Below are 17,117 nucleotides of genomic sequence, written 5' to 3'. Positions count from 1 at the left end.
ACACACACAGGATACTTACGTTCCGTTCTGAATGTCTATGGCACAGGCACAGCGGATGATGGAGGACAGGAGAGTCCATATGCCAAAGGTTCTCGCCTGAAGACCGTTTACTAAAGAATAACACATCAGGACATTTAGCACCTAAAATGACTTAACTCTGGCTGAAAATGTGTACAATTTCTAATGTTCTTTAACTACCTGCTCATATTCTTGTTTGCTACACTAAAATGTAAAAATGTATCAGTAAAAATGATAGTGTTGAGACATACAGTATTTTAAAGCATGTATACGCGTCTAAATATAGATAGAAAATAAACTCTATAAATAGAGGCCCAAAATCACTTTCACAGACTTTTACATTAAATGTTCCCTCCTGGTTGAATGACCTGCCCAACTCAATCCCAGCATCTTCAAGAAACGGCTAAAACACATCTCTTCCATCTTTATTTGACCCTCTAACTCTAACACTCTCTATTCTAATTCTATTCTTTATATAAAATTGTTTTGCCCTTTTTAGACTTGCACTCTATTTACTAACTGCTTGTTTTCTTTATAAAAAAAAACTAACACTTGCTTCTCTAATCTTTTTGTATTCTATTCATTTGTTTTCTTTTTATTTATTACACAATTAACAAAAAGCAAAAAAGGCCTCTAACACTAGCTTGCTCTATTCTTTTTCTATTCTATTTGTTTTCTTTTTATTTATTATTAATAAAAAAACAACCCTTGCTACATGTACTGCGTTAAGCTAACTGAGACTTGTTATAGCACTTGCATATCATTGCTCTTTTGTTGATTGCTTCTATTGCCCTCATTTGTAAGTCGCGTCTGCTAAATGACTAAATGTAAATACTTTCTGTGTTCATAGACAGTACATGCAATAAATAACGGTAATGCTTATCTGTTAAGTGATAATGTTAGTTAATGAGTCAGTAAAGAATAAAGGTGATGTTTATGAAGAGCAGGTCTTGACCATATTCAGGTGTTCCTGTGTAGAGCTTCTCAGACAGGAAGCTGTGATCTCTGAAGCTCTGCACTGTGTTTCCCACAGCGATCACTGACACCATGAGCAGCCAGCTCCTCAACACGTTCAGAAAGCGGCTCATCCTTCAGCGCACGTGTGTTCCAATACGTACATGTACTGTATAACTATGTACTCACAAACATCAGTCGGCGTGATTGATTTCTGTTTATCAAACCGCTTCAAGTTCACAACATCGAGCAGTCATGGACATGAATGCGGTCCAATCAGAAACTGCGGAAGACGGCTGCGTCACGTCGTACCACCACCCCATTGGATAGTTTGGGACCAGTCTTTTATAAGACCGCCCACTTCTAGGAGTTCGGACCAATCGCTGGCCGATAAGCATCTGACGATTTCTATGAATATATGATAATGTGAATAAGTAATAGCTATTGTTCTTGTAGCATTGAATCAATAAAGAATTAAAAAAAAAATTTTTTTTTAACTTGATAATTATTTATTGAGCACCGTACATGTTTATAATAAAACATTCGTTATTTTTATGGTTAGCAATGTTATATATTATTAGGCAAAATCAATCAAACAAACCAACAAACAAAAACCCTTAAACTCTAAGGTCTATAGATTTGACGTTAGTTGTTAGAGATCGAAAACGTTTTTCAGTTTTTCAGAGCTTTAAAAGAAAAAAATAAGAGTCATTGTATTTTGTTATGAGTGAGTGAAATAATTAAGCGGGTAAATGAAAGGGAATTTAATACACATAGCGCTGTCAGTCTTATTACTCGTAATTTTGCATTAAAACATTTAGCCTCTTTGGTAATATATTGCTTGTTATTCAAAAAGCTCAAACGCGAAACAAACGCGACGCATGCGCACTCAGCGGCCGCCCGTTGGTTGTAGCTTTGCACGCATGCGCACATCGGTAGCTGTCAGCTGGTTGTTATAGTAACAGGCGTCCGGAGTTTAGCGCCGGTGTGGGTTATGGAGCTAACAGTTAATAATTACACGTAGCGTTAAGAGCACTCACTGAACACAAACAGGTATGTTACTAATTACATTTAGCAGCAAACTAACTGTCTAATGTGGTGTGTTAGACATTCAAACGTTTAACGTTACTTCTTATATCACAGTCTGGTTAGCTCGGTTAGCTAACAGCTAGTGGACTCTCTTCAGTCACACACAACTAACGTTAGTAATAATCATATCTTTGCGATATTATATTTATATTACAACATTGTTAGAACGTATTTTCAGTCGTAGTAGACTGTAGTAATTGACAAATAGTAGACGAAGTAGTAAAAAAAGACTAATAAATGTCTCAGAAATGTGAAATTATAAACCAAAATTTATTCAGACACCTTCAACATTTCTCACATTATTACTGTTTATTCGCTATAGTTTAGAAAATGGTAATAAAATATGACAAGAACTCAGAGTTGAACAAATTCATCTTGATAATGTCAGATAACTTTGATAGAAAGGTATGTAATGAATTCAGCTGTTAAATTTAAGTACACAATTAGATAATACCAATCTAGCTCAACCAGTTACCAAGCAATGCTTCAGTTTGTTCAGGTTGTGGTGTAAAAAGATCGCATTAGCAATTAAAGAAAAAACACTTAAAGGTCAAAGTGTCTGAATAATTTTTGGTCCCAGATTTGATCAGTTTTACTGGTAGTCCAATGTATGAAGATTTTTTGCTTATAATATGTCACAGTTTACTTTATTTTGCTATCCTCACTTACATAAATTAACTATAGTGTCCTGCACCCACTAGTAAAAAAATATAAAAAATTATATCTTCTGTCTGAATAAGTTTTGGTTTGACTGCATATGTTATGTTTTATGAAAGTTTTATGGTTTAACCTTTTTAATTACATATTTAGGTAACTTATTATTTGTTACATTCATTGATTACTATCTTTGTAAACTACCGTCCTTTTAATTGTTATTTTCATTTTATTTTGCACTACTGATGATTTTTGCATAAATGTTGTTTTACTTTATCTTTACTGATTTTGCATGATTCCTCATCCCACACAGAGCAATGTAAAATGCATATTGTTTGATATTCATAAATCACAGTAAAGCTGTAATTGTATGATAGCTCTTCTCATGAAGATCTCACTGTTTTCCAGATGAGCTAAGTAGATTGGAGATGAGTGCTGTCACACACACATTGAGCTGACACGCACACACACACACACACTCACTCACTCACTCACTCACTCACACACACACACACACACACACACACACTCACTCACTCACTCACTCACTCACTCACACACACAGACACACAGACGGAGATGCCAGCCGTGAGAGAACAGAAGGACGAATCCGAGTCATCGTCTGAAGATGAGCCGGAGTAAGTGTCTTTACTAAAGCAGAATGCTTAAGAGTATTGATCATGGAGATTACATTCAGTTAATCAGTGAGCAGGACTAGTCACGTTACCATCATTACACACAAAACTACAGCAAGCATCAGGCGCTGCATACAGACTGATGTCATGATTTCACAGAGCTTATCGTGACTAAATATAGACGAGTCAGTTCTTAAATAGTAGCAGCCGCTCCTCAAATAGTCTAGACGTTCTGCACGTCTGTTTTCAGCCTCCCTGTGAAGTTATTAAGAGACAACCATGGAATATTTTACAGAGTGACACAAATGACAAAGGTCTGTGGTGAATGTGATCCAAACCCAAAACTTGTTTAATTCTTTTGGAGGTTAAAATACTTTTTTTCTATACCAGCTGCTGGGTATCAGTCTAATGACCCACATTCTCAAGACATAATAGTGCCATTAAGAAGATTGCAAAGATGATCATTTGATCACATTAGAAGAATTATGGGCTGTTTTTCAAAAGCTGTAGATCTACAAGTGCTCTGGAGTATTTGTATAGTGACCAGAGCATTGTAAAGAGACAGTCACTTGCAGGACACAATTAGTCTAAACTTAATAAAACCTAGGATACTTAATAATATGTTTATAATATGACTTTAATATCAGGATAATTTTTGTAATATTTTTAAATTGAGCAAAAACTCACAGATTTCATGAATTAACTTGAATTAATTAACAAAATAATAATTAATATTAAATTGTACAGTTACTGTAAATACTGTAAATCCAGCCTTACTCGAATGTACTAAATAGCAAGTCTCAACTGCTTGGTTGCTTGTATTGTTGCAAAATGTAACTATATTATTGCACAGTTCTAATTGGATCAATGCAACCATAAGGCATTATAAACACTATCATTATGATTTTCTGTAAAGCTGCTTTGAAACAATGTGTATTGTAAAAATTGCTATATAAATACATTTTACTTAAATTTGACAACTCAACTTGATGGGGATGTTATTTTTTAATTCTGTAATTAAAAAATAATAATAAGTGCATCAAATAAAATACATTTCAAATGAAAAAAGTTCAATTTCAGAGTGACATTTTAGCATTTTGTGAATGTTAAGTGCTTTTTTGAGGGGAAATGCTCATAAAAAAGGGTGCAAATATTCTTGCACAACTTTCTAAAGAGCTGTCACTGTTTGGGAAACCAGGCCTTCACTGATATATCAGTCTTTGACCGGTTTAGACTGTGTTACACTATTACATGCATGAGATTGGTCTTGTTATGTCAGGATGTAGCATTATCTGTCTGCAAAAACACACTCAGGGAAAAGTCAGTCTTTTATTTAGATTCGTTCTGCTATATAGTCTGGATGATTATTCAGACTATGATGTTCCATTATGAACACGAGCTGATAATGATTACATGCCTGTTCACAGCCTGTCTTGTTTTGCTGTCATGTGTGATGGATGGACATATATCAGTGTACCATCTTATCTCTGTTCACATATGTGACCCTGGACCACAAAACCAGTCATAAGGGTAAATTTTTCGAAATTGAGGTTTCTACATAATCTGAAAGCTGAATAAATAAGCTTTGCATTGATGTATGGTTTATTAGGACCGGACAATATTTGGCTGAGATACAACTATTTGAAAATCATTTAATTAATATCCTAATGAGTTTTGGCATAAAAGAAAAATCAATAATTTTGACCCATACAGTGTTTTTTTGGCTATTGCTACAAATATACCCCAGCGACTTAACACTGCTTTTGTGCTCCAGGGTCACATATATCACTTCAGGGTCTCATATTGCACGGGCTTTTATCAGAGTTGCTCTTTTTCCTGTAAAACATTTTAATCTTTGCATCTCTTTGTCAGAGCTGTGTAATGCAGTTAGTTGTGCATTGTTTTACTAACCACCACTTGCCTTCAGTGTTGTGTGATAATACCAAAGACTGTATATTACCAAGACGGTTCACTTACATAACTATGAATATATATCAATATAGCGGCTCTAGTAAAAGGAAGTCCAGCCTTCTAAATTAAAGAGCCAATTACCAATTGGCAAAGTCCTTGCCGTTAGAACTGAAATAAATTTGTGTGTAAGAAACTGTACATTAATGAGATGCTGTTTAAATGCAAGTTTGGCAGTTTGACAGTATGGCCGGCGAGAGAACTGACTTTCCTTGAAAGGGACTTTGGTAATATCTCAATGTCATGTAAATGTGAAATTCATCTGACAGAGGAAATAGCAGATCTCTCTTTGCGTTAACACTTGTTGTGATAGGAAACTTCCGTGCATTGCCTGGAGTGGTGTCAGCAAGAGGATTCCCGTGCTGCTCTTCTGTGCAGAAGCCGTTGTGTCCAAAGATGTGGTCATCCACTCTGTTGGAGGTACAGACACAGAGTAATCTTGTATGCCTGATACAGAAGAATTTATTAAATTGCAGCTCAAACTAATTCTGCACAGGTACACAACAGAGAAATCTAATAAGTAATTACATCAGTACTTTCATTACTGTTTTTTCTATATGTAGAATACATTAGTTTAGTACTGTCAAAACAAAACCATAAAACACACACACACACACACACACACACACACGTACATTCTATTTAATACATATATTGTTTATATGTGACCCTGGACCACAAAAGCAGTCTTAAGTGTCAATTTTTGAAAATTGAGAGTTATGTATCATCTGAAAGCTGAATGAATAAGCTTTCCATTGATGTATGGTTTGTTAGGATAGGACAATATTTGTCCGAGATACAACTATTTGAAAATCTGGAATCTGAGGGTGTCTATCTAAAATATTCTAAATATTAATATTAATAAAATATTAATAAAAATCTAAATATTGAGAAAATCATCTTTAAAATGAAGTTTTTTGATATATTTACGGTAGGAAATTTACTAAATATCTTCATAGAGCGTGATCTTTACTTAATATCCTAATGATTTTTGGCAGAAAAGAAAAATGTATAATTTTGACCCATACAATGTATTGTTGGCTATTGCTACAAATATACCCCAGCGACTTAACACTGCTTTTGTGCTCCAGGATCACATATAGACAACGAGATTATAATTTTAGTTTGAATTATAGTTTTTACATTATTCGTGTATAGTAATTCTTATCTTCTTGTACTCGCAACAGATATTAAAATATTTACTTCTTTCTAGTAACAAATAATTGTATATATAAATAGCATGTCTTGTGTTATTTAATATCTAGAGTCTGCTTTTATAAATTTGCTGTTAACTATGAGGCATTGTAGTGGGACCTCAATTCTTGAAGTGGTAATTCTGATGGGTTTTTCTTACTTTTTTTTAAAATAGAAAAATATAACTTGGCCTTCAAGATTGTGCGTACGGAGAGCCGTCTTGTTCGTGGCATGCTGGTCAATCACGGATTCCACGAGGTAGAGCATAGACATTGTTTGAAATGAAATGCTAGCATACACTGTTTGCTGCCAAAATTAATGCGAATGGAGCAGTTTCATCTTGTGTATAGAAATGATTATTTTGCATTTAATATAGTTTTATAATACCAGAATTAAAGAAAAAAAATAATTCAAGAAAAAGAGGTTTAAAATAACATCTGATATGACTTAAGGTTTATTTGGCCCACTGGAAATTGATGTTGAAGTCAAGTGCATTGCATTATGGGATTCCACACAGTGCACTTGTACATTGGCACAGTTCAGTTCATTTTAGAAACACAAATATTAAGCTACAATTCAGCTTCTTCAGAATAAGCTGTAATACAATGGTTAGTGTTTATAAAAGGGGCTCAATACAATAATTTAAGAGCGATGAAAATAACTGTAGAACAACTTTGGGACTCTACTGTATCTTTTTCATTTCTGACATTACCCTGGTCTAAAATAAGATTGTTTCTATGTTTAGGTGCACCCAAATAGCAATGATTTTAACCTGATGTGGACTGGCTCACACCTGAAGCCCTACCTTCTGCGCTCTCTGCAGGATTTCCAGAAAGTCAACCACTTTCCCAGGTGAGTCTGTCATTAGAGAGCTGTCTTGCTGTCTGCATAGGCAGCTTCCTTCTGAGGCTGGATCCCACATGAAACGGGCAAGTCTGCATGTTATATGATTCACAGTTTATTTCAATGACACTAGGGCTAGTTAGACATTAAATTGGACATAAGGTGGTTTTTAATATCAACTTTTAAATGATTTAATTATGTGTCTATTCTGCATTCAGGCTATACATTTTTTACCAGTATGTGTGTTCCTTGGGAATCGAACCCACGACCTTTTGCGCTGCTAACGCAATGCTCTACCACCGAGCCACAGGAACATAATAAAAAACCTTTTTCCATGGATTTATTCAAACATGCATTAAATGAGACATCTTTAACAGATAATGTAGTATAGCACATCTATTTAGTTGATAAACAAGTTTATGGTCATTGAATGCTTTCCTGAGATAAAAGTAACATTAAATTACATTGTTTACAATTGTTTTATTGACGTCTCTCTGCGTTTGAAAGACTGATTGATGATTACACAAAACATGATACATTTCAGTAGGGCTGGGCAATGTGACCAAAAAAATTATCACGATCATTTTTTTCATATCATTTACTATTTATTCAAGTTTTTTAAGGTATCTAACCTCACGCAAACCTCAGGCTCCTTCAGCAAAGACAAGGGCGCGTGGATCATCAAACCAGTGGCGTCCTCCAGGGGCAGAGGCATCTATCTAGTCAGCAGTGTAAGTGATCAAGGGAACATGATGTGATAAAACTCATCTGGAGCATGCACAAGTGGCTCTGTTTCAAAGATTGCCTATGTAGGCAGCATTTGAAGGCATCATAGACGTGTTTCTGACGTGAAAATCAATCTATTTCCCACAATACTATAGACTGGACAGGGCTTAGTTTGATAACTAAGGAGAACACACAATTTCCCATGAGTTTATATTAAAAATGTTTCATTTTAACTACATACGGTGACTGGTTGAAATTCTCTGACAGGAGAGGGATCACAGGTTCTCCACTGGCTTCACTCCCATTGGTAGTCGTTTTTGCCCATTTGCATAAAGGTAAAGTTTTCTCAGTTTTGTTGTGTCACTGGAGACACGTACGTTGTGTCACAAACAGTACAGCGCTGCTTGCATGGCCAGATCTGAGAAAATGCATGAGATCATGTCGCTGCAAATCACAGGCAGGCTTAAGGCAACATAACATATCATTCACAGGCAAGGCGTGAGCCGATGACATGAACTTGACAGCGTCATAAGGCCCGTTCTGACCAGATATTGAGTCTGTGACCATGAATATATAGACCAGAAATTATTAAAATGCCACTGATGGAATATATGAATGTGAAAATTTTTCTTCTCTGGTTTACTTTGAAACAATTTTTTAGAAATTGCTAGTGCATTTTGCAAAAAATGACAAAGAAACTAAAAAGTAACATCAAAATAAATGTGAAAGTAGAAAGACTGAAATAGTATTTTCTTGTAAAACATAATCCATAAATCTTTGTTCATATCCCCAAGCTTTACTACACAGTGATAGCCACACAAACTAAAAATCCAACATAACTGAACATTAAACACCAACAAGTATTTTCCTTTACTCAGAAGTACAGAAAATAACACTTAATTTCAACATTTGCTCTCCTGCTTCAGTCCATTGCGAATCATGCAGGGAGCTACAAATTTAATGCAAAAAAAAAAAAAGATTTATGTAGTCCCAATACAAATGAATTACATAAACTTCTATTTTCATATGCAGCGGACAGGGAGCATTTTTAAGCATGCTTTTCTGATGTTCACATCAATGTGCCTCTGATGCCCAAAAATGCTGTCTAGATAGATACTTGACCTAAATATGAGTCTACATTCCTATCTGAAAGAGTGTTTATCATGTTTCTGTAATCTGACAGTTTTGTTCGGTGCTGCTTGATAACACATGTTTGGTGTTTCAGCCGAGTCAGATCCCACTGGACGAGAATATTCTGGTGTCGCGCTACATCAGCAATCCTCTGCTAATTGACGGTAAGTATACCACACTGACACCAGCAGATTTAACACAGTCTGCATAACGCATGTTTTTAAATTGTGTTTCTTTTGTACATCTGCAGGTTTTAAGTTTGACGTGCGTCTGTATGTGCTGGTGACCTCATATGACCCTCTCCTGATCTATCTCTATGAGGAAGGGCTTGCCAGGTAATTCATTCATCATCCAGAGTCTGAAGTTTAGACTTTGTTTTAGCAAGTAAAAGGCCTTGTAGTATAATTGGTTCAGTGTCTTTTTGCTGTGAAATGATATGTGAATTAAAAAAGTATTTGCAAGAATAACTTTCACATTGTCAGGAATATTTAAAGATGAACACTTTCTGGACTGAAGCAACATAGGCTAGGGGTCAAAAGTTTGGAATAATTAAGTTTTTGAAAAAAGTTTCTTCTGCTCACCAAGGCTGCATGTATTTAATCGAATATACAGTATTGTACAGTAATATTGTGAATTATCAATTTAAAATATACTGTATAGCATATTTATATATTTAAAATATATAGAGAATATATAGTCAAATGTAATTTATTTCTGTGATCAAAGCTGAATTTTCAGCATCATTACAGAAATTCTAATATGTATTATCCAGACATCTTTTTTTTAAAATTTTTTTTTTTAGAAAATTCATGTTCAGATGTATCAAATGTGATCATCAGGCTTCTGAGGAGCCTTTATTTCTTCATCTCAGTCAGCATGGGATTGCATTGCATTATATGTTTGGATCATTTCAATCTCATTTTACTAATACAGATTACTGGAGATATAGAGTGACGACTGATATTTAGATCATTTTATGTCAGCATCTGCTGTACTGTTATAAAGATCTCATTGATTTGCATCACAAGCATCAGAATTTCATCATTTAAATATCAGCAACAGCAACTTCTACATAACCAGAAATATTTCTCTAAGACACTGAAATAGCACAGACACTAGATGGCAGCAGAAATGTTTCCAGTAAAGTTGGACCGGCTCAACTAGGCCTCAAACAAAGCTTTCCATCGTCTCATTGCTGGAAGGACATTGACAAGTTTTTTTTTTTTTTTACATTTAAAGCACCAAGAAAATGTGACAGCTTAAAAAACTTTTTCAAGGCAGCAAGTTCTCAGGCTTACATAATTGTCTTTTTTACCTGAAGAGGCTCCTTTTTATGATGTTTCTACATAAGCCACGAATAGTAGTGGGAACGATTTCTGACTGCTCACAATCGCTCCGACAGCCGTAACCCTGCGTTGAGCGCCTGTGAAACGCATTCAATCTAGATATACACACGGTGTCCTGCTTTTGGCACCGCGAGGAGAGCGTTTTCTCAGACATGCGAGTGAGAAGCTCAAACAAATCCTCTGATTTTTTGGATGCCGTGTGAAGTGGATGTGCAGTGTATTGTGGGCCGCTGTGGTCTGGTGTGTATAAAACGCTTGGCCTACCTCTATTAGGCTTAGGTTTGTTTTCTGCACACTCTCTTATGAACTCCTGGTGCTTTTCCCAACTCAACTTTTATCTAAAAAAAAATTCTTCCTCCACATTATTCTGGGAATGCCATGAGCTTTAGGACAAATCACTCAGATTACGGTTATAAAACTGTTTGTGATTATGCAGTATTGTCACTGTACCATCATGTGCAGTTGATGAGAATAAACAGATTAGTTAATGGACTTCATGATGGAAACATTATATGCAGCATCAGTGTAGAGCGCCGCAGTGATAATGTGTTTTGTAGGCCAACCTGTAAGTTAGCATCATCCTGGTTCCTTCAACAAAAACCCAATATTGGCTTTTGGATTACTGCAGAAAATAACTAGCAGAAGTATGATTCTTAAACATCTTGTTCATCATATGACTAGCGATTAAATGAGTTTGCGTTTTGTCTGATGACATTTATAATCCTGACAACCTCTGTACTCCCATTTAGACACTTGTTAGCAATGCTTTCTTCAAGACAAGAAAAAGCTTCCCCCAAAAATGAAAATCTGTTGAAAATGTGCTCATCCTCAGGTCATCCAAGATTAGGATGAGTTTGTTTCTTCATCAGGTTTGTAGAAATGTAGCATAGCATCAGTGTCTCGGCAATGGATGCTCTGCAGTGAATGGGTGCCGTCAGAATGAGAGTCCAAACAGCTGATAAACACATCACAATAATCCACACCACTCCAGTCCATCAGTTAATGTCTCACAAATCAATTAACGTAGACACAAATCCAGCATTAAGACCTTTTTAACTAAAATACGAGTCTATAATCCATAATATTATTTTCTTCAGTTGTCTGGTCTGAATCAGGAGAGAAATCTACACAGATCAAGCTCCGTTTACAAGCCAAGACGGTTCAAAACAGCTCTTAACAAATATATGGCTGGATTTTGATGTAAGAGGAAGCATTATTATTAATCATGAACTTGTATTTTAGCCGGAAGCAACAGTTTGAAGTTAAAAACATCTTAATGATGGATTTGTTTCTTACAAACATGCAGCTTTTGCCTTCACAAGACTGTTCCTCTATATACTATCACAAGGGGGTATAAAGTATTTTATGTTGTAAAATAAAACGTCATCCCATTACAGCGCTGCTGTTGTAGTTGTGTGATTTTGCTAGTTTTAGTTGGATGGCTGTTGCAAAACCTCTCTGTTTATGTGTCATATTAATATTAAAAAGATTTGTGGCTGGATTTGTGATGGTCGTGCCATGTTTGCACAAGGCTGCTTGCTTTGGTACAGTACCTATTTATTCTTTTCAGCAGGTCAGTTCAATGTCATACTCGCTATTAAGCAAATTTATTCCTTCTTGCTTGTGTGTGTTGTAGGTTTGCCACAGTGAAGTATGACCACGCCACGGCAAACATCAAGAACCAGTTCATGCATCTGACCAACTACAGTGTCAACAAGAAGAGCAGTGACTACGTCAGGTGAGCTCTCTCGGGGTTGGACATTTCAGTTTCCAGTGTGGATATGAACATGAATACTGAGAATATAGTCTTAGTATTAAGCACGACATTTATGTGGTAATAGGTCTGTGGGTATGTTAATTACATAATTTGAATAGCACACCCTGTCTGCATATCAGCACTGATGGATTATAAAGCGGTATGAAGAATAGAGGCTATGTTGTGCTGTGAAAATGTATAGTAAAGGGTGATTTCTCCTACCACTGTTTTACACATTCAAGTAGATTATAAAATGTCTAATAGCTGTTTTGCCTTATAGTAGGGCTATAGCACTAATATATATAGTGGAAGATGGTAACTCAGGGAGAAGAATTGTTGAATAAATTATGTTATCATTGTTTTCTTTGCGCACAAAAAGTATTCTCGTAGCTTCGGAAAATTACGGTTGAACCCCTGATGTCACACGGACTATTTTACCGATCTCCTTACTGCGTTTCTGGACCTTGATCGTGGTAATTACATTGCTGTCTATTGGAGGGTCAGAAAGCTCTTAGATTTCATCAAGAATATCTTAATTTGTGTTCCGAAGATGAACGAAGGTCTTACGGGTTTGGAACGACATGAGGGTGAGTAATTAATGACATAATTTTCATTTTTGGGTGAACTATCCCTTTAAGTCATGAAGTTACCAAAAAAATGATTAAGGCTGTCTTAAAACTGTGCATGCATTTAATGTTATATATGAGTCAGATTTAAGAACATGCCTCTGAAATGGTTTTCAAAACTTTACACTGCAGGTCTTGTTGACCAATTCCGATTTTGTGACTATAAATCCGATTTTTTGGACGACGTGCTTACATTTCTTTTAAAAGTGACCCTTTATCCGATGTGTGCATTTTACACTGCACTTGGTGAAACAAAGCAAAAATAGCATAGATGACATTACAAATCAATTTCAAAAGTACATTGAGTTTAATTTATTGACTTGGAATTAATATAGAAACCTTTTTAATGCAATAGTTACATCCATACATCAAAATAATTATATAGTACAAATTCTTCAGGACAGTAATTATGTACGCAGCTCCGCTGAAAGTTTGCGAGTGGAATAATACTGAGGTGGTAGATATTTGTTAACAGCAAGTCACAACTTCTGGGTTCGAATCCGCAGTCGTATAGTTTTTTTTTTCTCATTTAAAACAAATGCGTTCATCAGTGATTGTGTATCAAGGGCAGGGACATGTTTGTGTGCATTTTATTTTGTGGTTTCAATGGAACGAATGGGGAGAGTCTCCACTGACAACAGCTGCAACGAACACGCATCGATATTTCAAAAGCAACATTTCAGCGTCAGATCGCCTTTTATTTAACACAAACAAATGAAATGCATACTCTGCTACTCAACTAGAGATATTTCATTTATTACAGGTATGTCAAAAAACATACCTGGAAAAAAAACCCTCACTTTTCAGTGACGTAGGAGTTGCATTACATACTTTGGTTAAAATTTCTCAATGGTAATGTGAAACAACACCCTTTTTACCCGGTCAAAATCAGCTCTGTTCTCAGTGACCCTTTTCGTTGCATGTCTCTTTAAATGCTAATGAGCTCTGCTGACCGCACCCCTCTCTTCTGTGGGGTGATGAGCAGTACTAGACTGTAAACTTTAGGTGCATTTGTGTGGGACTTGCTAACTAGCACATTATTAGGAAAGGTGATTTGCAAAGATTCATAAAAAAAAAAACTTATACTCACTTCTTCTGTTGGTGAAGCTGGATCACGAATGATTTGTTTGTTGTGAAAGCAATTAAATTAATTCACTTAAATAGTATGACATTGTTATAATATGGCTAGCTGTGGAACAAGCAATATTCAGTATTAAAATGTGTGAGACTGAATCAGAAACAACTGAAACAACTGAAATTGGATTTTTGATGATTAATATATGAGTTGAGAGTTTGGTTCCAAAACGCTATAAATCCATTTTGATTAATTTGAGTAAAAATGTGTTTTCTTTACCAAGAAAGTGGCAAGATGAAAACCACAATTTTCTGTTTCAAACTTTCACATAGCATCTTTAGGTTATAATAACATAAAAAATTAAAATCCAGATTTTGATTTTCAAAGATTTATTATAAAATTGTATTATTTTTTCCCCAAAATGCAATAAATCCATGACACGTTTTTTTTTTTTTTTTTTTTCAAAATGCAATAAATCCATTGAATCAATATAAAAGTTATTTTTCATATTGAAACTGTTGAAAATACACAACATAGTAAGTTGATCCACATATGACAGCCTCTGAACTTGGTCAATACTAATCTTATATGCAGGCACTGGACTAAAAATACATTCAATCAGTCATCGCTCCCAAAATGAATTCAACGGGTCATCTTGTTAATGCTATAAATTAATTACAACAATAAAAGAACATTTCATCATGAACATACATGAACAACAATATCACATTAAACCACAGAAATTCCAAAATGACATTTCCCTTACATTCAACTAAAAACAAAGTACGAAATAGATGAGGTTGTATTCAAAGCGCCGCCATTACTGTCTAGAGTGCGTGGAATGGTGCCCTGTGATTGGTTGAGCGGATATATCGCATTCTGCCGAGAAGGGAGACTGGCATTTGTCGCGGTTTGGAAAAAAAGGGAGAAAACATGACAGAATAACTCGGCGGCGTAAAATTAAAAATGGACTTTTCAATACCGACCAGACACAATACTGATTTTAGCGGAAACTTTTTTTTTAATTAAAAAAATGGCGTTTATCGCATTTTGGAACCAAACTCTTACTATAAACCTGGTTATTGTGTATTTAAAACGATTTCAGTTTATTAGTACTATTACAGAAATCTGACCTGTTTCATTTATGTATAACTGACAAATTATTATTATTATTATTATTATTTGTTTGTTTATGTTAAACTGTGTAATCCAAGTGAATGAAAATTGTATGTGCAATTCAGATATAATTGACAATTTAGGCATGACAGTGCCTTTTAAATTCCAGTTCAATTGTTGAATTTGAATTGAGGTAGCAAAAAGAATGCAGAATTTCATTTAAGTAGAATTCAAATTCAAATTCAAAGGAAATCCATTTAACTTTTTAACCAGAAAAGCAAAGTTTGTCAAGACAGACTTTAAATGTTGACTTTATGAAGCCTTGTTTAAAAGTTTTGAAATGAAAAAAGCATTTTAAAGTGTAAAAGATACGATGTCTCAAATTTCAAAATTACCATCAAATAGTGGAAAAATATGACACATTGAAATATATGGATTATAAATCATCAAAATCTCTTTGTTACAGTATAAATGGAAGCGGTAAATGCAGAAACATTGTTGAAGAGAGTTTTTATTTTCAGTTAACATTTTATTATTTTTTTTAATTAAAAAGTCTATCTTCCTCAAACTTTGGCTAGTCAGTAAGATCAGGAAAAATTACAGTCAGCAGATCATTATTGAAAACACAATTTCCACCAATACTAACACAGGAAATGTGAGAAAAGTCTTTCCATCTGAATCTGCACAAGGTTCTGTAGCAATAATCCGTAATAGCTCTTTATGAATGCCTGGTGATATTAGAGTAGCTTGGGTTTGTCTTGTAGCAGCTCATGCCATAAAGCATCATGCGTGTTACAGTAATGAGAACAGATCTAAGCTGTCAGAAATAATAGTTAAATAATCACTTCTCATTGTTCATCACTCCTAAACGGGAATGTGTTTTCAAATACCAGCTAATCCTTGTGTTTGCTAATCATGTCAACATTGTTACGTTGTGCCCATTTCTCGGCATTGTTTTGGCAGCGCTGACAGTCACGGTTTCTCTTGCTTTCAGCTGCGATGACCCTGAAGTAGAGGATTATGGGAACAAATGGAGCATGAGCGCAATGCTGAGATATTTGAGGCAAGAAGGCAAAGACACCACATGTGAGTAGAGCTGAGATGTGCCTTGTGCAATCATATACTTTCATGTTTAACACTCCGTGACGTTTGACATTCATAACCACTAATCTGTGGATATTCTCAAGCATTTGTAGATTGACACGTTTGTTACTCCTGACGAACAGCAGCTGCTAGATTGATGTCTCACACTATGACCCCCTAAGTGGGGTTCATTTTGAGGATATTTGAAACATTATGCTTGAATGATGTATTGTTGTAAAGAAAATGTATTTCATTTAGCTAATTTCCTATGAAATTGTACTATATGTCTACTGTTGGCCGTTGTCCTTTTCCATTTACTGATCATAGCCAATGATCTGTGTCATTGATACAGCTTGAGCACTTGGTCTTCTGTGTGAACTCTGCTAAGGGCACACGGTTGAGATATGAGATGGGAGGAAAAATTATATCATGCATTCGCTGGCAAAACTTTTATTTCACTCAGAAAAGTTTTGTGTTCCCCTGAGAAACTTTGCATTTGCTTTCAAAACGTTTTGCGTTCTCTTACGATATATAAACTTTTCTTACAAATCTTTTTTTGTTCTTTTTTGCCAGCCCCCAAGAAACGCTGTGTTTGCTAGCAAACCTTTGCATTCTCTTGAAAAAGCTTTGCATTTGCTCGCAAAACTGGTGATGGAAATAATATTAGATGTGAAGAAAATGGTATTTTATTGCTTATCACAAAACTTTTTTTCCCTCAGAAATGTGTTGTTCCACCTGGAAGCTTTGCATTCACTTGCAAAACTTTTGTGTTATTTTATGAAAGTTTTGCGCTCCTCTGAGAAACTTTGCATTTGAGTGCAAAACATTTTGCGGTTGCGTGCAAAACTGGTGATGGAGTATGTAACAAAGTTCGTAAGGGGAAGAAGGAAGTGACTCAGGTAG

At 35.3% G+C, this 17,117-nt stretch overlaps 2 protein-coding genes across 3 annotated transcripts in view; one reads left to right on the top strand and one right to left on the bottom strand.

Moving 5' to 3' along the window:
* Positions 1-1,242, bottom strand: part of erg28 (ergosterol biosynthesis 28 homolog) — a 2,884-nt gene extending 1,642 nt beyond the window's left edge. Inside the window, exons 1-3 of one of the 2 annotated variants that reach the window (XM_016533097.1) lie at positions 1,161-1,242; positions 974-1,119; positions 20-110 (exon numbers count right to left, since the gene is read on the bottom strand). In XM_016533097.1, the coding sequence (XP_016388583.1) occupies positions 20-110; positions 974-1,106 (224 nt within the window). In that variant the 5' untranslated portion in view covers positions 1,107-1,119; positions 1,161-1,242. Of the gene's footprint in view, positions 1-19; positions 111-973 lie in introns of both variants that reach the window. The other variant, XM_016533096.1, reaches the window with a different exon arrangement.
* Positions 1,243-3,239: 1,997 nt separating this feature from the next.
* The window catches only part of ttll5 (tubulin tyrosine ligase-like family, member 5), a 94,752-nt gene continuing 80,874 nt past the window's right edge, over positions 3,240-17,117 (top strand). Inside the window, exons 1-10 of the mRNA XM_016533079.1 lie at positions 3,240-3,353; positions 5,632-5,738; positions 6,688-6,770; positions 7,258-7,364; positions 7,405-7,441; positions 7,979-8,086; positions 9,307-9,376; positions 9,463-9,547; positions 12,195-12,296; positions 16,126-16,217. Coding sequence (XP_016388565.1) covers positions 3,295-3,353; positions 5,632-5,738; positions 6,688-6,770; positions 7,258-7,364; positions 7,405-7,441; positions 7,979-8,086; positions 9,307-9,376; positions 9,463-9,547; positions 12,195-12,296; positions 16,126-16,217 — 850 coding nt within the window. The 5' untranslated portion in view covers positions 3,240-3,294. The remainder of the gene's footprint in view (positions 3,354-5,631; positions 5,739-6,687; positions 6,771-7,257; positions 7,365-7,404; positions 7,442-7,978; positions 8,087-9,306; positions 9,377-9,462; positions 9,548-12,194; positions 12,297-16,125; positions 16,218-17,117) is intronic.

The sequence above is a fragment of the Sinocyclocheilus rhinocerous genome, unplaced genomic scaffold, assembly GCF_001515625.1.
Source record: "Sinocyclocheilus rhinocerous isolate Xijiao unplaced genomic scaffold, SAMN03320098_v1.1 scaffold365, whole genome shotgun sequence".
Taxonomy (NCBI): Eukaryota; Metazoa; Chordata; class Actinopteri; order Cypriniformes; family Cyprinidae; genus Sinocyclocheilus; species Sinocyclocheilus rhinocerous.
Note: the sequence above shows the minus strand (reverse complement) of the source record. Positions and strands in the feature narration are given on the sequence as shown.